This window comes from Octopus bimaculoides, chromosome 20, assembly GCF_046866305.1.
Source record: "Octopus bimaculoides isolate indiv1 chromosome 20, ASM4686630v1, whole genome shotgun sequence".
NCBI lineage: Eukaryota > Metazoa > Mollusca > Cephalopoda > Octopoda > Octopodidae > Octopus > Octopus bimaculoides.
This window is the reverse complement of record NC_142947.1, coordinates 24,982,064-25,003,063: the sequence shown is the minus strand read 5'-3', so window position 1 is coordinate 25,003,063 and position 21,000 is coordinate 24,982,064. Positions and strand designations below refer to the sequence as shown.

Sequence of the window (21,000 nt, the reverse complement as noted above, 5' to 3'; positions counted from 1 at the left end):
TATTCGTATATTTTGAAGAAGTTTCACTTTTATTTTCTACTTATGGAGTATTCAAGAGAAGAAACATTACTTGTTAGATATGTGGAAAATAGTTGATAATAGAGCATGTTGGGATTATTGTAATTATGAAACACTGGTTCAAATTCAACATTAAATGCTAGTTTTAAACAAAATCTTGGATAAATGCACTTCGGTGTCTGTGAGTGTGAGTTTGTATGCGTTTGTGTGCGTGTGTGTTAATTATTATGTGAATATATAAAATATACAGACAGACAGATAGATAGATTTTCACTATTAACAGAAAAATAAGCTTTAATTTTTACATCCTAGTGACTTTCTTTATAATTGGTTAAATTCGTATCTATTTTATCTTTTTAAGATGAGTTTAGATCATATTAGACATTGCATGTTGTATGAAGTGAAAAGGGGCCCTTCAACAATGGAAGCCGCAAGGAATATTCGTTCTGTCAATGGAAATGTAACTTGAATTCTCGGGACATGCCAATGGTTTGGTCAGTTTTGTTCGAGAAACCTTTTTTCTCGAAGACTCCCCTGGATGTGGACGACCAAGTTCTGTCAATATTGAGCTTCTGGGGGAAAAAACCCTAATTGTGGAAAACACAAAGCAAACTGCACGAGAATTAGCAAAAGAGTTCAAGTCACACTTTGATCATAAAACAGCTTCATGAACTGGGAAAAGTGTCTCAACTTGGTCAGTGAGTCCCTCATCACCTGACTGAATCTCAGCTTAATGGAAGAGTTGCCCTCTGCGCATTATTGAGGAATAAGCTTGCTACTGAACCTTTCCTGGGTAGAATCATCACAAATGATGAACAGTGGGTTCTCTATAATCATATCCAATGGAAACGACAATGGTTAGCAACCGGTGAAAAAGGAGAATCCGTCCCCAAACCAGGACTGCACTCCCAAGAAGTTATGCCCTGTGTTTGGTGAGATATGAAACGTGTTGTCTATCATGAAATGTTAAACCAAACCGAAACAGTTTATGCAGAGAAATACTGTCGGCGTTGGAAGCATTGTAAATTAGCAGAAAAGCGTTTATCATTGATCAATTGTAAAAGGGCGTTGCTCTTACTCAACGTTACGAGAGCACATATTGCCCAAGTTATGGCAACATTATGGCAGTAAATATGCAGCTTTTGCCTCATCCTCCTTACTCTCTTGATATGGCTCCATCTGACTGCCATCGTTTTAGATTATTGCAATATTAATTTGAGGGGAAACAGTTTATTAATTGCGAAGAGGTTAAAAATGATATTGTTTCGTAACTTTGAAACTTGAAGTATTTTACGTCCGAGGGATTAACAATCTACCAAATAGATGGGCGTGTTGTCAATAATGAGGGCAATTATTATCTTGATTAGATCTAATGTATACCAAGATGCGCGCACGCGCGTGTTTGGTTATGCAAACGAGAGAGAAAAGTATTCAATATATATAATAGGGTTCGCTTATTCGTTTGGCCCAGATGATTTATACAGTCACAAGTTGAAGTTTTAAGGCACGTGTTTGAAGAATCGTATGTGTTAGAAAAAATTTTAAAAAGACATCATGTGTGTGTGTGGTGATGGTGGTTGTGGGTGTATGGGTGTGTGATGTAAGAGAGGGGCCGAGGGAGAGGGAGAGAATTTGTTAATCAGTTTTCCTTCAATATTTTTGTTTCCTAATATCTTCTGTTTTTATTCAGGGCAATTATTGCAGCATTATCTGAGGAAATGAAAAACTCTGCCAGGTAAGTTTTTTTTTTTTAATCAAGAAGAGGATGGAGAAAGTTATATCATTAAGAGTCTTACAGTTACTTTCCATTTTGCTCAAAATTGAGATCTCGGTGGGATCCAATTTCCTTTTCAATTCTCTGCGGTGAATAAAATAGTGTTACATTGTACTACAGAATCTATTTAAACAAGTTAACAAAACACTATTTTAACAGACAGATGCGAGTACCTTGTTATTATTTGCAATATCTTCGCAAACAGAAAAGGCAAAATCTGACGGATTACTTTCTATCCTATATTAGGATTTTATCAATGACCGAGTTCCTCTTTCATTGTCCAAAGGTCATTGCTTCTAAACCGTTATTACTAAATGCTTAAGTAAATGGATTAGACAGTATGCATATATAACATGTTCTTAGCAGTTACTTTGATTAAAAATAAATTACTGATGCGTTATTAATTATTTTATTAAGTGAACTGGTTGCAAATATATCCCATTTACTTACTTATTAATAATGGTTTTACAAACAGTGACTTCATGGTCAGTAAAAGTGATGGGGAAACTTGTTACTGTTGAAATCCCAACTCAAGTTTGAAACTAGTTTGTCTGATCCCTCTTTTTCTGCCCACGAACATATACTAACGAAGTGTTTACTCGGTGGTAAAGTTGTAAATTTACGTATCTCGGGATCGTATTCACGAGTGAAGGAAAGCAGGAGGCTAAATTGGATGCTAGAATTACAGAGGTGCTAGCACAGTAATGCGCCAGCTCTATCATTCGATCCACGCTATCTTCAGTTCAGTTTTCTTGTCCATCCTTTCTACAGCCATGAATATTTGGTAATGACTGAAAGAGTACGATCGTAATATAAGTGGCCGAAATGGGGTACCACCGAAAGGTCTCGGGAGTAACGTTACTCAACAAGGTGCATGGCTCAGAGATCCAGGTCGAGCCACAACTTTTTCTAAGTTGAGAAGTATCATAGTACACTAGAGACATGTGATTAGAATGTCGCAAGAATGAATTGCAAGACGGATTTTTCAAGCCGAGCCAACCAGCAGGAAACCAATAATGAGATGAGTGGAAAATATCCAAAGTCTCAATTAGTCGTGCTTAGGAATCCAGCCAGAAAATCTAATGACAGTTGTTTCTGATAGAACCCTAAGGAGAAGGTGCCTGAGGACTCTACCTTCACGACCCTCCCAAGAATAGATGGCAGAGTAAATGGGTGGGTGGATGGATATCTTCATTATCCTAGGTGTCATGATTATCCGTAGCGTGTGCCTGATGGAGCTAAGTTCTTTCTCCGTTCTTTGCTTGAAGCGCATTGATACTTATCCTGTCATCAGTAATGATGGTTATAAAACTGCAAAGAGTCTATTTTGGGTAATGAATTTACAGACTCTTCATCTATGGTACACAGTTGACTACTTTCTCCTGTATTTTTCTTACCCCAGTGACGTCCAGTTGGCAGTTGACATCCACAACACAGCATGTTTTATTTAGTATTCTAAAAACAACAATGTTTGTAATTTAATTTGTTTGTTTCATACTTAGATTCACTCAGTGCTCATTTTATCCATTAATTTCAATATATTTATCATTATGTTTTTGTTATATCTTTATCCCTGGCTCTACTCAAGATATCTGTTGCTAACAAATCGAGTCTTGTAAGAAGGTAGTATAGTGAAAACATTTTTCTCACAGTTTGCAGTTTGGGTTTTGCATAGCTTACGTTTGTTGTGAGTTATAGCTTTTTAACTCGTGTAGATAATTGGGGAATATTTCTTAAACTTGGAATGCACGAAGGTAACTTTCGAAGTGTGATGTAATAAACTTGTTGGTACTCCATGCCAGGCTTTAGAGTGGTGTATTCCCTTAGTGGATTGTGTTTTTCGTTTTAAGTACCCCTGTACCACATCTCAGTAAACTGCTACAGAAGTATGTACGTATGTTGGTATTTATTCGTTTATGAGTCTATGTATGTATATATTTCTTGTTATTTATCTTTACTGTATACACGTGTGTGTGTATATGTGTGTGTATGTGTGTATATGTGTGTGTATGTGAGTTGGGGTGTTTGGGGAGTGTTTGGGTGGGTGTGTGAGCGTGTGTAAATTAGTGTATAAATGACTTTATATAGTTTATATCTTAAGGTGGGTTAAATGTTTTAAGTTGTAAGGGTGTGTTTCAAGTGAGAACATCTGTTGGAAACTCCAAGGTAAGTGTGTGTGTGTGTGTGTGTGTGTGTGTGTGTGTGTGTGTGTGTGTGTGTGTGTGTGTGAACGTACGAAAATACATACACACAAACACAGGCCCACTCAAAAAGATATATATAGATATATATATATATATATATATATATAATGGTGTACGTATGAGTGTGTGAATAATTGTTATGTATTTCCGTGGGTGTTAAGGAGGTGTGTGTTTACTGTTCCATTGGCTTAAGTGTGGGTGCGTATCGTGGTTCACCTCTAAACAGTTCTTGTCAATATATGTTATGTCCATTTTGGAGCAGATTTTTTGATGTTGTTGATGTTCGTTGTGTGTGTGTGTGTGTGTGTGTGTGTGTGTAGATAATGGCTTCCTTTAAACATTTTCAGTTAATTGAGCAAACAAGTTAATGGTAATAATGAGGAAGATAATTCTGCTGCTGCTGCTGCTGCTGATGATGATGATAAGGACGACGACGACGATGATGAAGACGGCAATGAGGAAGATTCCAGTGAGATGGGTGGTATTGGTTGTTTTTGTTATTTAGTCTCAAAGAAGCTCAGAACGAGCAGAACTTTGATTATATTAAAGGTGAGCCAGTTGTGACAAAGCAGTCCCTTTCCAATGCACATTTCACAGTGCACTTAGAACCATATTATCCCACATGAACTTATTTTCTAAAGTGCTAGGTTGTAAGGTTGCTATTTATAGCATGTCAACTAACCAAGTAGAGACTTGCTCCCAGGTTGTAGTAGTTGTTAGCAATGATAATTGCAAGGATTTGAAGCCATTGTCTAAGCCCCAATCTCCCTTTTATGTGTCAGTAATGGAGCATTGGAGGGCGCATGGCTTAATGATTAGAATAAAATCAAAGTTCTCTGCTGATTCTATGCGATGGGAGAAGGCTCCAACACTGATGTCATATACCTTGATTTCAGCAAGGCATTTGACAGAGTGGACCACAAAATCCCGCTGAAGAAACTGTCCAACATTGGAGTTCGTGGAAAGCTGCTGCAGTGGATAAAGCGCTTCCTGAGAATAGAACCCAACATGTCCTGTTTCAGGGAATCCGATCAAGCTCAGCCAAAGTCAGTAGCTGTGTCCCACAAAGTTGTGTTGGGCCCACTCCTCTTTGTTATCGACATCGATGACATAGCAGACGTCATCAAACTTTCTACATTTCAAATCTTTGCAGATGATTCCAAATTCCAGAAGGCCATAAACGATGGGAAACCGAACATGCCTTCAGTCGGATTTGTTGTCCAATGGGCGGAAAAAAGCAATGTTTCTAAATGAAGATAAGTTTAATTTGGTCCACTTTGAAAAAGAGGTTACTCTGAAACTACCATATGCCCTCCCTTCGGGCGACTCCCTAGTGTCATCCAACAACACCAGAGACCTTGGAGTAATCGTTGAAATACAATCTAAGCTGGAGTTCTCATGTAAACAGTAAGATTGAATTGGCCAGCGAGATGTGTTCCTGGATTCTGAGAACTTTCCGATCTAGAAATGTCCACACCATCATCCTTCTCTACTCTACTTTTTCCAGAATGTTGTTGCCCACTGTAATCTTTCCACACGAAGCAACTCATTATGAAAGTTGAAGCACTCCAGAGGTCAATAACAAGAAAGATAGACGGTATGAGAAGCATTGACTATTGGGGTAGACTAAAAAAAACTCAATCTCTCTCCAACGCCACCGGGAGCGCTACATCATTTGTGTGATGTGGAAAATATTCCATCAATATTGCATAAATGATGTTCGCATCAATTTTAAAATCCACCCAAGACTTGGCCCCCGTGCTATCCGCCCACTACAAAAATCGAACTCAGGATACATAACAACATTACGACACCTTACCTCAACCGGTCCAGCTCACCAAGATACGTCAAAACGGAAACGGATCCCATAAAATTAAAAAGTTCTCTGGACAAATTTCTCCCAAAAACTCCCGGACCAACCACCTACACCTGGATATGTCTCCAACAATAATAACTTTTTGCTAGAGTGGGCCAGAGTGCCCCATATATGACTAAAATACTTCATCAGGTGGTATTATTAAGTTAGACGTGGCCTGGGCGTATACTGGCCGAAACCTATCAAAGTTAATACAGAGAATTATCTAAGTCTGTTCATCTGAAAGCCCTGGAAGTCCAGAACATATTTATTACCAAAGTGATTAAGTATTGGACGACTTAATGAAAGCTTTAGACAGAGCGGAAATTCTCGAAATAGTCGAACTTTTAACTTAGACACTCATTTAGAAAATAGCCCACTCACTCTACAGATTGTACAGAGACGATTGTTTAACAGTTTCGGTAATACGAATAGCCATCGCAAGAGCATGTTTTACAAAAGACCAGACAGGCATATTTAAGGAAGACAATTTGGATATCAGCATTAACATTGATTTTACAGTCGCAGAAGGCCTAGAGTTGGAGTGAAGGGTGAGCGAGGACGTTAACCAGATAGGTATTGACAAGAATAACGTTTGAAAAGCAAGAGTCTTTGGTGATGCGACAGTGTTACTAATAACTTCTGCTGTCGTTGTGGTTGTTATTGCAGCCGCTGCGACTGCTATCACCACCACCACCACCACCACCATTACTACTACTACTACTACTACTACTACTACTACTACTACTACTACTACTACTACTACTACTATTGTTGTAATTGTAGTTGTTTAATTCCATATCACCCAATAGACCCAATAATCAAAAACATTAAATTGGACTATTTTGTCCAAAGGGCGGTAAGATGTGATTTGTGTTTCAGAGACTTCACAGAGTGCCGTTTCAAATTTGAGTAAGAGTGAAATTTCAACTGGGAGCGAGGAACTCCTCACTTCTGACGCAGAGGCTCGCGTTGATGGAGTTGTTGATGTTGCTCTCTATCCCATCAATCATCTTTTTCACACGTCTCAAGTGATCTCTACAACCATCACAACTATCAACACTAGCTATTACTAGTCATTATCATTTATTCAAGTTTATTCTTAATTCTGTGTAAATACTCAGACTAGAAGTCTTCAGAAAATGATGACAACACTAAAAGTGGCGACTGAAACACTCCTTCACCAGACACGCTGACTAATATACTATTTAAAGTTTGACTGTCAGGCTGGATGTTTGTTTATCTGGCTGTCTGTGTATGTATCCAGAGAGGTGACTGCTATTCCTCTCAATACGTTGACCTGTCTAACTGAGTGTGTGTGTGTGTGTGTGTGTGTGCGTGGTTAATGTCTTCTGTTTTTGTTTTAAATAGCCTACATTTGTTATCAGCTGATACTTTCTGTCTTTTTTGTAGAAGGTACATGGTGAACATTTCTTGATCCAAAGTAGTTGGGTAACATTCGAAATAAGATGGTATAAACTTGACGGTACTCAAAACCAGACTTTTATTACGATATGTTCCTTCTATGGTCCATGTTTGGATATATTTTAAAACGGGGGCCACATTTTTCATTAATGTTTTACGTAGTGTTTTTGGTACGGAAAGACTTTCAAACTTCGTATACTTATCTATTTTGTGTTATAGAACAGAAAAATATTTTTGTATTCGAATTTATTTCATGAAAAAATTGTCTTATTTCGATAATTTCAACCAATCACTGACAAGTATTCAGTTGTTTACATTTACTCCTTTGGCTGATTAAGCGATGTAAAGCGTATTTAATCTCCATACCTTCGTTTTATTTGCTTTTTTCATTTTAAATTTGCTTTAACCCAACCCTAACCCTAGGGTTAGGGTTAGGGTTAGGGTTAATTGTTTCAGAATCGTTTGTTTATGTAGTCGGCACTTAATGTATATCGGCTGAATGAACCTTTTTTTTTAAGAAGACTAAGAGAAAAAGATGTTTTATATGACACATTCTACCAGTGTTCCAAGTTTCAAAGTGTTTCGTTAATGAAAAATGTGGCCCCCGTTTTAAAAAAGATCCCCATGTTTTCTGCTTTAAGTACCTATACCCAAATACAACCTTCTCAGCAAATTGGTTTATTTTATTTTTCATTTTGTTTAGTGCAAAATTTTCCGATGTTCGAGAGAGAGAGAGAGAGAGAGAGAGAGAGAGAGAGAGAGAGAGAGAGAGAGAGAGAGAGAGAGAGAGAGAAGATAGAGAGAGGGAGAGAAGAGAGAGGGAGAGAAGAGAGAGGGAGAGAAGAGAGAGGGAGAGAAGAGAGAGGGAGAGAAGAGAGAGGGAGAGAAGAGAGAGGGAGAGAAGAGAGAGGGAGAGAAGAGAGAGGGGTACTTTTTGGTTATCTCACCCCCATTAAAAATCGGTACTTTTGGTTATCTCCCCCACCTAAAAAAATTGTTTAACTCGCAATCAATAAGCATGAAAACTGAAAAAAATAATAAACAGGAAAACTGAAAAAAAATTAATCATCTTATTGAATCTAATAACATTTTTATAAGAAATCATACCAAGCCTAAGGAGGCTAAACTGTCAACAATGTGTTGAAGTATTAAATCAAAAGGATCTAACACTTTTTATCCAATCTCTTGTCGCCACAAACCTAATTTTTTAGTGGGGAGGTAACCCAATTTTTTAATGGTAATTTTTTAATGGGGGTGAGATAACCAAAACGTATCGAGAGAGGGAGAGAAGAGAGAGAGAGAAAGAAAGTTGTGTCAGCTTGCGTGTATGATTAAGGGCGATTTAGCATTTAAATCTAGTACATCTCACAACCACCTTTCCTAGTTTCTTCGTCACTCTGACATGTATTGATGTTTTTCAATATTTTTTCTCCCCATAAACACATTTAATGGAATGATGATGCACTCATGAGTGGTCCATTGCTGGGATTTAAGCAAAAAATTCGGACTGTTCGTATTTTAAACTGTGATTTTTTTAAAAATTCGAATAAGAGTGGAATTTTTAGGATTTATTTTCTTTCAGAAATAATTTTATATATATATAATTCTATGAATTACCGTATACAGAATACAAATTCGCAAAAATTTTCTGAAAACTCCAAATAATTTTTTTTTTTTTAAGTGACGAGGTATTATATAAATGGGGTGCTTGAACTAGAATTCCGCCAATCCAACTTCTCTGCCTACTATTCCAGAAAAAGCCGTTGGAGTAGAGTCCTCAGGCATCTCCTTTCACAGGGTCCTATCAGAAACAACTGTCATTACACACACCTCTTTCTTTTCAGCCATTTAAATCTAGCCATCCTTGTTTTTACATTTCGTTATAAATTGACATACATGCTAAGCACAGTAAAATAAAGGGTATGTTTAAATGTTCATGATCAATTGAAATTACAGCGGTTTGGTGGGAGGATTATTAGCGTTAATGAAAATTCTTGTGAAGAAAGGTCCAAAACAGACTCTGAAATGTGAACTGTGTAAACATTAAATGATTACATGCAGTAGGGAGTGAGACACTTTTGAGTAAATATTGTGACAACTCAAAACAAGTTTCAGTCTTATTATATCTCATCAGCACGTACTAACCAAATCATTCGCTTGGTTAGGTGATTTAAATTAATGACTCTGCTATAAATCGAACCATGCTTTTGTAACTGAGAAGGCAAAAACTGTTTTAGTCATTTGATTGTTGCCATGCTGGAGCACCGTCTTGAAGAATTTAGTCGAACAAATCAACTCCAGTAAATTATTTTTTAAAAGTCTGGTACTTATTCTATCCGACATTTTATCCAAACGCTAAGTTGCAGGAACGTAAACAAACGAACGCCGGTTGTCAAGCGGTGTGGGAAGAGGGACGAACACAGACAGACACGCACACACATACATGTGTGTATATACGTGTGTGCGCGTGTGTGTGTCTGTGTTTGTATGTGTGTACGTACGTACGTATGCATGCATGTATGTATGCATGCATGTATGTATGCATGCATGTATGTATGCATGCATGTATGTATGTATGTCATTATTCAGTTTATTTCAAGATTTCTTGCCAGTAGAGAAAGAGCCGGTTTCTAACCTAGATGCAAGGCTCCTTCATTGAAATTTCAACACTAACAGGTATGTATGTATGTATGTGTATGTATGTATGTATGTGTGTATGTGTGTGTGTGTGTGTGTGTGTGTGTGTGTGTGTGTGTGCGTGTGTGTGTGTGTGTAAACGTGCAGAATTGTATGTTTTGTTTTATGTATGTGTTCTCATGCATATAGCTACATATCTAGACATGCTCATATATATTTAAATGAAAAAACTCTGGAAAGCTTTATAGATTTTTAGAGTTGTAGTGATGGATTGGATCTTTAGTCTTCGAATTAGCTTTCTCCTTTCTGGTTTTGAGAAGCCTAATTTCTCAAGATTGGTATTTAGGCAGTATGTTACATATCCCAGTGCCCCAATAATTACAGGTATAAACCGAAACTTGTAATCTGGACACAGTAACTGCAGATTTCTCAATAGTTCAACGTAGGTATTCACTTTTTCACTGATCTTCAGCTTTATGTCAACATCCGCTGGGCAGCTAATTTCCACAACTGTGCACAGTTTCTCTTCTCTATCCCAAATCAGTACATCAGGTCTGTTGCACTTACATTTTATTGAGGTTTATGTATGTATGTATGTATGTATGTACGTATGCATGTAAGTATGTATGTATTTGTATGTCTGCATGCCGTATGTATGTATTCGTAGAAAAAGTCATGTTATTTAACACTTTCGAGTGTAATTGGACAGTAATATCCCAGTGTGTGGTGTGGATGTGTGTGTGTGTGCGTGCGTATGTTCGTTGAAATGCACGTGAGTAAAGATATCTGAGTCCATTTGCCATTTTGTCCTCAGTCAATTTTCGTTTACTTAGCAACAATCCACGTTCGATTCCAGAGATCTTCCAAGGGCCATTCTACTGACATTCTTCATTCTCATCACCTCGTATATACTGATCAATGCTGCTTACTACACTACACTCAGCCCTTACGAGATAATCAACTCTTCATCGGTAGCACTGGTGAGTTCAATTATTATTATTATTATCATTATTATTATTATTATTATTATCATTATCATTATTATTATTATTATTATTATTATTATTATTATTATTAAGGCGGCGGGCTTGCAGAAACGTTAGCACGCCAGACGAAATGCTTAGCGGTATTTCGTCTGCTGCTATGCACTAAGTTTAAATTCCGCCGAGGTTGACTTTGCTTTTCATCCTTTCGGGGTCGATAAATTAAGTACCAGTGAAATACTCGGGTCGATATAATCAACTAGTCCTCCCCCCGCAAATTCTAGGCCTTGTGTCTATAGTAGAAAGGGTTATTGTTACCTCCGCCTTAGCGAAAGCAGAGGTATTGTTTCTAGTCATGTTTGTTTGTCTCTGGACAAAATATCTCAAGAACCGCTGAATGGATTCGAATGAAACTTTCAAGGATGTTTGGCCTTGTGACTGGCACGGTCTCATTAGATTTTGGGATCGATCCGGTACCGGACAAGGATTCTGGATTATTTTTCCGATTTCTTTACTTTACATGTATATGTAAAGTTGCACATAGTTCTCTTGAACACGCACACACATACACACATATACTCACACATTTTCAGCGTTGAACATTACCATCCCATTTCCATTGTATGCACACGTGCGCGTGCGCACGCACACATACCTATCTTTTACACACACATATAGTCACACTTCAAATGCCGTTTATCGGTTTTTTCACTCCTTCCTTCTCATTCATGCGACGTTCTCTTTGCCACTTCGCTTCCCCTCTCTCATTGTCATTACTTTCTCTCACTCCTTCTCAGCCATGGTTATTACTCTCACTACTTCTCCTTCACTGCATTAGTATTTCCTCACCTCTCCCTTCACCTCTCGACCAATATATATATATATATATATATATATATATATATATATATAGAGAGAGAGAGAGAGAGAGAGAGAGAGAGAGAGAGAGATTATTTTTCCGTTTGAGAGCGGTCGGGTTCATTTTTAGTATTTTCGTTTGTAAGAACAGTCCAGTTTATTTCAGATATTTCTCATTTTAAAAAGCATCTCCGGCTAATCGTTGAGAGGACGTTGGTGTTGCCTTGGCGGATGTTTGCGCTCTCTGAGTGCTCTCGGCGAGATGGCCGAATCGTTAGCACGCTGGAAAAACTGCTTAGCGGTATTTCGTCCGTCTGCACGTTCTGAGTTCAAATTCTGCCGAGGTCGACTTTGCCTTTCATCCATTCGAGGTCGTTAAAATAAGTACCAGTTGAGTACCGGAGTCTATGTAATCGACTACTCCCATTCCCCAAAGTTTCAGGCCTTGTGCCTATAGTAGAAAGGATCTCTCACTGAATAATAATTATTGAGTGAGAGATCAGCACATGCCATCAGGTTGACAATGGGGTTCAAATATACGAAGCCTAATACACCCATCACGACTACCAGGCACATACGTCACAACAATATGTGCGCGACATGGTAATCTCATATTACGATAAAAAGCGCATGACCTTGCAGGTGGAGCCCAGTTAGAATTTTCTTCAGGTCGAGTAGCCCATCCCATTCAAAAGGTCCCTGAACAAGGATTGTTTAAGGATGGGATGATGAACGAAACACCTATGTTTCCAGAGGTGAAATATTCAAACCCCAAAGAATTCCTCTCAACACATGGCTATGATGTTCCTCCACTACTTCTGCTAGTGATCAGAGATACACACATCGTCAGCCACCAAAGGAAATGCTCAACTGATTATGGTCAAGCAATGACAAGCAAATCTGTGGTATTGAGCAGAATATTTGCTGTAGCCCATCTTTTATACCAAGACAAAAAAATGTACATGATAACACTGCCAATCGATTAAGATGGGAAGCAACGAGAGCCACTGCCTGGTCCAGCATCAGGGCATTTATTATTATTATTATTATTATTATTATTATTATTATTATTATTATTATTATTATTATTATTAAAGAAACAATAAGAAGAGTGCGACTGTTATCGAATGAACAATACTTCGACATCTCGTATGTCTTCGAAATGTCGAAATATTGTTCATTCGATAACAGTCGCACTCTTCTTATTGTATCTTTACTTTCTGGAGGAGTAAGATCAATCCTTAAATATTATTATTGTTGTTGTTGTTGTTGTTGTTGTTGTTGTTGTTGTTGTTGTTGTTGTTGTTATTGCTGTTGTTGTTGTTATTGTTGCTGTTATTGTTGCTGTTGTTATTGGTGTTTGGAAGGAGTGGACGCTTGTTCGTGGCTCGTAAGTTTTCTTTTAAAAATCTGTTGTTTTATTAGTTGGTATTCCAAATTTCTTTGAACTAATAAACTAAATAACCTAGCTCGCTATAAGTAGTTGTCGAGCTGCTCAGGTGAGAATTTACCCCTAAAGGGAAATTTTGCGATTTAAGATTGCAAATTTGATATTTTAAAACAAAACCAAGCCCAGGCACCTGCAGCAGCAACAACAATAGCTACCACAACAACAAAAGTAGCAACAGCGACGAGGAAGATATATTTTAAAACGAGGCAAGCACGACTTCCATCATCGTCTCCAATACCAATATCAACACCACCACTACTACCACCACAACTACCACAAACAGTAATAAAACGACAACGGCGGCAGTTCTTTTTTCTAAGCAGAATGAGAACGAATCCGCGCAAACTTGTCGGAAAATAGAAAGAGTCGAGTTAACACAAAAAATGTTGACAGATGCACTTATTAAAGAATGGCAGAACAGTTTTCCTTAATACACAATAGAAAGTACAAGAAAAATGCATATCGTTAAAGATGAATAAAATGGAGCAAATGATGCAGGCCCAGATCGAAAACGCCTGAGACCCGTCTGGGGTTTAAAAACTTATGTCGCTCGAGGAAGACACTTTGGCATAGTTGAGATAAGATTCTCAACTGAAAAATGCTACAACAACCCTCAAAAGTGAGGAACTCTGGCTAATCCTGACATACCTCGGTGGGAGGGTTGTCAAAATAAAGGTAGCGGAGGTGCTACCAGAATTGGACGTCTCATTGCAGGTAGCAGCAGTATTATACGGCATAGAGGACAAAAAAAATTCTACAAGACCTCAAAACAGGAAAGGAGAATTGGTCGGGCACAGGCGTGGAACTATGGTTACACGCTGATTTGGGTGGTGTCGAAGCTATCCTTGACCTGATCGATCTAGCTAGAGGGCAGAAAACCGAGATTGCACATTTGTGACAAAACGAACCATTTGAAAGTTTTCTGTCCCATGCAAGCAAAAGAAAAAAGCCGATGCTGCAGATACCTCCAACACAACAACAAAAACAACAGTAGCAACGCCACCGCTATCAACCACAGCAACAACACCAATAGCATCGGTGCCAACAACAGCATAAGCAGAAAGAACAGCAGGAGAAATTCATTCAACAATATCAGCAACAAACACCGGTACTATAACAAACACCTACATCATCGCAAATGAGGCAAGTCTTACCGACACCATTCGACTAGACCACCAACTTAGAAATGCGCGACTGTGCAGACACCCCCCCCCCTCCCCAATGCCACAGATTTTTCCGACCGTGAAAACTCTTCCAGCGAGGAAATCAGTCTTGAAAACCTACCAGAATAGATCCTGATGAAAGAAACAAAGATAAAATTACAAAATGAAAAGTGAGGTGCGAGACTAAAATCAAAAAGATTAGAGGAGGAGACACAGAAAAAAAAACAAAAAAAAACGCCACCTCACACCAACACACCCCACACCAACACAATTACAAATATCTCCAACACTACAAACACCTCAACAAACGAAAACATATAGTAATCCAGACCAACAACATGAACGGCAATCCCAAGACATCACTAATTACACGGCCATAGACATAAGCAACAAGAACTTAATGAAAAATATTCAAAACTACACAGATATTACTGTAAATGAATAGATCGCACTTCCTTGTAACACTCCTATTCACATACAAAATTATAAAAACAACACGATAAACTTAAACGCACTGAAAGCAAAATATCCCAAAGAAATGCCTATGGCGACACTCACAAATAGCCAGAACAGAACATCTCTACAGAAATAGGGTAAGTAATTCTCTTCATTCTCCTTCTCTCTGACAAACATAGCTTTGATCAGAACAGGCAGTATAAGTACACATGGGCTGGGGTCACCTTGGAAACAGAGTCACTTACTCTATGACTTCAGGTCACTAAGTCTAAATGTAGTGGCTATCAATAAAGCCAAACTCTCCGGCCGACGAGCTTTCCTTCCCTTTTTCGGTGGATGCGAGATTTACTTATATCAATGTCAACCAGGAATGATGGGGTGGAACAGCAGTTTTGTTCCGGAAAGGTCTGGATCTCAAGATAAAGACTATCTTCTTGAACCCAGAAGTTAAGTTGGTGATCCTGGATATGAACAGTAGAGACGGGGATGTTTTCAAACTGGTGACTGCTTATACTCCGATAGGACAGGACAACCAGATTTCTTCAGACGCCCGAGGTTTTTCCTGAGAACGTCTCTACCTTTAGTGTTAATGAGTGATTGGAACACCATCTTGGACGCACGTTTGGATTGTGTAGAGCTAGCTATTAGAAAATGTGGGTGCAAACTCAAGCAAACCTGCTCAGACGCTTACAACTGTCTGACAGGTACCGACTGGATTTCTTGAACGTGCCAGTGTGAATATGGACAAACCGCATCAAGTCATCTAGGTCGTACCTAGATTGAATATTCTGTAGGCCAGTTGATAAGGATAATGTAAGTTGTTCACTCTTTAAAATCTTCGGCTAGACAGACCACAAATTTGTGATCTGCATGTTCGACTTAGACTTCGTAGGCAGGGATCCGGTTTCTATAAGCTGAACGCGTCACTCTCGGCGTGCCAAGTTTACAGAGACCATATTAGCGAATTAAGTAAGCGTGTGTTGACGGGGTCAGTCGTCAACAACTAGTGGTTTATCCAGAAAAAGACAATTAGAGTAGAATCGATTAGTTTTCGTAAGGCATTAGTGATAGAAAGGAATGGAATAGAGGGAAACTTAAAAGAGGCGCTTAGGAAAGGCATCGCAACCGACGTGCTGTCAGTGAGATTAGCCCTGGACCAATTCTTCAACGCTAACCACGAAGGATACATTGTCAGATGTAAGGTGCTTGTCGTAGAACTGATTGGTGATGCGCAGACATGCGTAATTTCAAGCAGATCCGTCCACCACCTCCACCTCATGTGATATATCATAGACAAGAGAGGGCTAAAGAAGCTGGCATGGGTGGAGCCCTGATCAATTTGGATCAATCTAAAGCCTTCGATAAGACCGACCACCAATACTTGGTGGCCGTTCTCACAGCGGCTGATTTCGAGCCCGTTTTCCGTGGCAGGATCGCTGCAATATGCATGCGCCTGTAGGGTGGAGGACGATGTGGTGAGGGTACTTGCCCTAGTAGTCAGGGCGACCATGATTTTGTGGGATTTCTACGAGCAACCCTAGGAAGTCTCCTTTGGGGGAATTATTCATTATTATAATTGTATATTGATACTATTTTTCTACTTTTTACACGCTTTTATGTAGCCCTACACTGTACCGTCCCCAGTGATTTTTTTTATGAATCCTTAGTGTGAATAAAGGAAGCATCATATAAGAATCAATGTAAATAATTAAACTCCTAAAAGTGTATGCGTGTATGTGTGTATATATATATATATATATATATATATATATATATATATATATATATATATATATATATATATATATACGGTAATGTAAGGGGCGACAGTTTCCATCCTACAAAACTTGCAATTCTTTATAAAGCGTTCAAATGTTTACATTTTATTACAAGTAATCACAGATTATTTGTAAATATCATGCTCTGTTCATAAAAGAAAAGAAAAAAAAATACTACATAATACATTGATGACAACGGCAAAATTTAAGTTGACAGCTCGAGATGGACAGCAGCCTAATCGAGACTGCTAATGAGGCTCACAATGATGAATTTGAGGCTGACATTGACGAATTGGTGTGTGTGTGTGCGCGCCTGTATTAATGCGGGCGCATGCGCGCGCGCACGCACGCATATATATATGAAGTAATGGTTGTTACCACCTCAAAGTGGATGTTCCGTAAAGAACGATGTTAATACTCTTTTTAACCCCAGGAAGTCACCTCCTCGAGCTGGTTAACGACACAGTAACTGTGTCTGTTATATTGCAAACAAGGGAGCGAACATCTCCCATCCAGCGGTGACAGGAACAGTAGACCAGCTTGTTTCAGTGTCTTACCTTGCCTCAGTACTGGTACACCTGTCAGACATGGCAGTCGTTCGTCCCAGTTAGCTTTATATAAATAAATAAGCAACATTCAGCCGCTGGTCTTGCAACATGCAAAGTAGCTAATTCTAAAATCTCTATAAGAGATGCAAGTAATAACTCTACTGAAAAGTAATGGTTGTTATCACTTCAAACTAACTGGTCTACCGGTCCTGGATGGGAGTTGTTCGCTCCCATGTTTGCACTATAACGGACACAGATATTGTGTCGTTGACTACTAACTGGAAGAGTCATCCTCCTGGGTTAAAAAGAGTTGCATCTCTTATGTGTGTGTATAGATCAAACAGTTTGATTCAAATTCCTTGGTACTTTAAGTTTCAAGCGTGATGCTAAGTCTTGAGCCATTGGAATTAGAATGAGATGTTGATGGGAGAGAGTCACTGTTTATTGCTAGGCGTTAGCCTGCGATTGATTAAGAAGGGTCACACAGTATCACAGTTTGATGTTGGTATTTCAGCGACAACAATTACTTGGAAAATACCGCATGGTGAACAGGAAATTGACCGAGTGGCGGACATGAAATCGGTAGCGCTGTTGTGGGGATGAGGGAGAAAGTAGAAAGAGGCGGTAGATGTGCAAGTGTATACGTTTAGCGTGTGTATGTGCTTATATATCTGCGTGTGTGTTTGTGGCTGTATTTATGCGAGTGTATGCGTGTGTGCATAGGTGTACATTCACATGTGCTTATACATCTATGTGTATGTGTGTGCCTGTAATAATGCGAGCGCATGCGCGCGTACATAGGTGTACATTCACACATCTGCACGCACGCGCAAGCACACACACACACACGCACACATATGTATACATATATATATATGTATATATATATATATATATATATATATATATATATATATATATATATATATATATATATATATATATATATATACATACATACATACAGGCACACACACACACACACACACACACATGCTCGCATGTATCTATCCACATGAGCATATGCACATGCACGCACAAGAGTACGCGAGTACACACATGATACACACACGTGCATGCATACGGCGTATAGATGTACGCGTGCGCGCATATTAACTCCTGCTGTTATGTACAAGGGGTAGACAGGCATGGAGAAGCGTTGGATATTGGTGAAATAAATCTGAAGCGCATACCTCTGGTGATAGCAGTAGGATAGATCGTATTTCTTGTTGATGGATACTGCCGGTTGGTAGAGGATATGCAGTTTTTCGTGGAGGCAGAGCTGGCAATTAGTAGCGGCTGGTGAATATGGTGGTGCCTTGTCGACAATAGTCCATTTGATGCTGAGTGTTCCGTCTCAGAGGTCACAAAGTCTCCAGAGAAAACGTGACAGTAAAGTGGGGTTCTCTCTATCTGTGGCTCTGAAGGAGTACATATGCTGGAAGCACCGTCTCTTAAACTCATTGGCTGTCATACCTATATAGTGCTTAGTGATGCCATCGGATGGTGTAAGGGTGGCTCTGTATACTACAGCCCTTGAGAGGCAGGATCCTTCTAGAGAGCAGGTGGTGTGGTTTCGGAAGTTACAGGTTGGTGCTGGGATTGTGTTGGTGCACTTTTGCGTTTGTTGATGCGTGTGATGCTAGATGCGATGTTGTTTGTTGATGCGCGTGATGTTAGATATGATGTCAAATGCTTACCTTGACATTATGGGGGTTGAAGAGTTTGTAATACTTATGGCCTCTAGGGAAATATTTCTTAATTAACGACAGGAAGTTCAACCAGGAATTTTCCTTTTCCTAATTCTCTCTCTCTCTCTCTCTCTCTCTCTCTCTCTCTCTCTCTCTCCCTATCTATCTATATCTATCTATCTTATTTCTTTATTGCCCACAAAGGGCTAAACATAGAGGGGACAAACAAGGACAGACAAAGGGATTAAGTCGATTACATCGACCCTAGTACGTAACTGGTACTTAATTTACCAACCCCGAAAGAATGAAAGGCAAAGTCAACCTCGGTGGAATTTGAACTCAGAACGTAACTCAGACGAAATACCGCTAAGCATTTCGCCCGGCGTGCTAACGCTTCTACCAGCTCGCCGCCTTATCTATCTATCTATCTATCTATCTATCTATATATATATATATATATATATATATATATATATATATATATATATATATATATACATATATATATATATATATATATATATATATATATATATATATATATATATATATATATATATACATATATATATATATATATATATATATATATATATATATATATATATATATATATATATATATATATATATAATATAATATAATATATATCCGAGCGTTAAACTAATACATCTTTTTGTTGTTTATACCACCTGTCCTCGTCTGTTGTTTTTTTCGTCGCCATGATAGATCGCTGACCACAACATTTAAAATTTTTTTCTCCGTGTTTTTCTCCTTGTTTTTCTCCTTATTCTTTCTGTCGAAGAGCGTAGCTCGAAACGTTAAAGACTTTCTCTATTCCCGTTAAAGACTTTCTCTATATATCCGAGCGTTAAACTAATACATCCTTTTGTTGTTTATACCACCTGTCCTCGTCTGTTGTCGATTTTTTCGTAAATTCTCCCATATATATATATATAAGAAAAAGGAGGCAGTTAGAATTTTGAATAATTCTTTTTTAGTGCTTTATATATATATATATATATGTGTGTGTGTGTGTGTGTGTGTGTGTAGATATAGATATATATATATTTAAAAAGCGCTAAAAAAGAATTATCCAAAATTCTGACTGCCTCCTTTTTCTTAATATACAATATCTGTGCACCACTTCAAATACATACTTTCTCTCTCTCTCTCTCTCTCTCTCTCTCTCTCTCTCTCTCTCTCTCTCTCTCTCTCTCTCTCTCTCTCTCTCTCTCCACACACACACACGTAGATGTGTGGGGGTGTTTTATGTGTGTATGCATGTATGTATGTATGCATGCATGTATGCATGTATGTATGTATGTATACATGAATGTCCTCATTATTTTCAGGATTTCACTCGGCACATTTATGAACCATTAACTTCGTTGACTTCCGTACTTGTTGCCATTTCTTCAATCGGAGCTCTAATTGCTGCAGTCCTGGCCCAGCCAAGGTAAGAACGTAAACGTAGTCATTTACTAAAGTCTTTAGAGGTAACAATTCTGGAAAATCTACGATCCACAAGCCAACCACGTGGTCGTTTGACATGCAAGATATAACATCCATATCTCCCTTAAATCATATGTTGTCTTGGATTGTAATGAAGGGCTTAGATTCACCATGTCGTAGAAAAGGACGAAGTGGTCAAGATGAATAGCATTTGATCATAGGTCTGACTTGGGTCTGATGAACTCCTTTGACGATTTCATTGCACGAACATCAAGTTGTTAGACCAACTGGAAAACCTAATCATTGAATCAGTATAACACGCTGCTGAATATTCCACAGACGCATGTGTCCTTAACAGAACGTGACACAAATGGGGTAAGGTTGTACTTTTGAATTGCTAGGTCAATCCATCCAACGAGCCTCTACACAACACTTTCCACTGCTCTCATTTCTCTCATAAGGCTTGGGTCAACCCGAGGCTGTAGTAAAAGATATTTGTCCGAAATTTCATGCAGTGGGATTGAACCAAGGAACTCATGATTGTGAAGCGAACTTTGTAACCACTCAATGATGCCTACGTCCACACTTGAGGTTAAACACTAACAATAACAACATCCATGATGCTGTTGTCATTCATTGTAGCAATAAGATATGTAGTAGTTCAAAAACACCCCAGTAGCAAGGTATGTATTGTATCACTGTTGT

General features: G+C 38.5%; 1 protein-coding gene across 1 annotated transcript in view; it reads left to right on the top strand.

Moving 5' to 3' along the window:
• LOC106879876 (cystine/glutamate transporter) overlaps positions 1 to 21,000 on the top strand; it is a 44,757-nt gene that overhangs the window by 7,648 nt on the left and 16,109 nt on the right. The window contains exons 4-6 of the mRNA XM_089338237.1: positions 1,709 to 1,753; positions 10,770 to 10,893; positions 20,196 to 20,299. Coding sequence (XP_089194363.1) covers positions 1,709 to 1,753; positions 10,770 to 10,893; positions 20,196 to 20,299 — 273 coding nt within the window. The remainder of the gene's footprint in view (positions 1 to 1,708; positions 1,754 to 10,769; positions 10,894 to 20,195; positions 20,300 to 21,000) is intronic.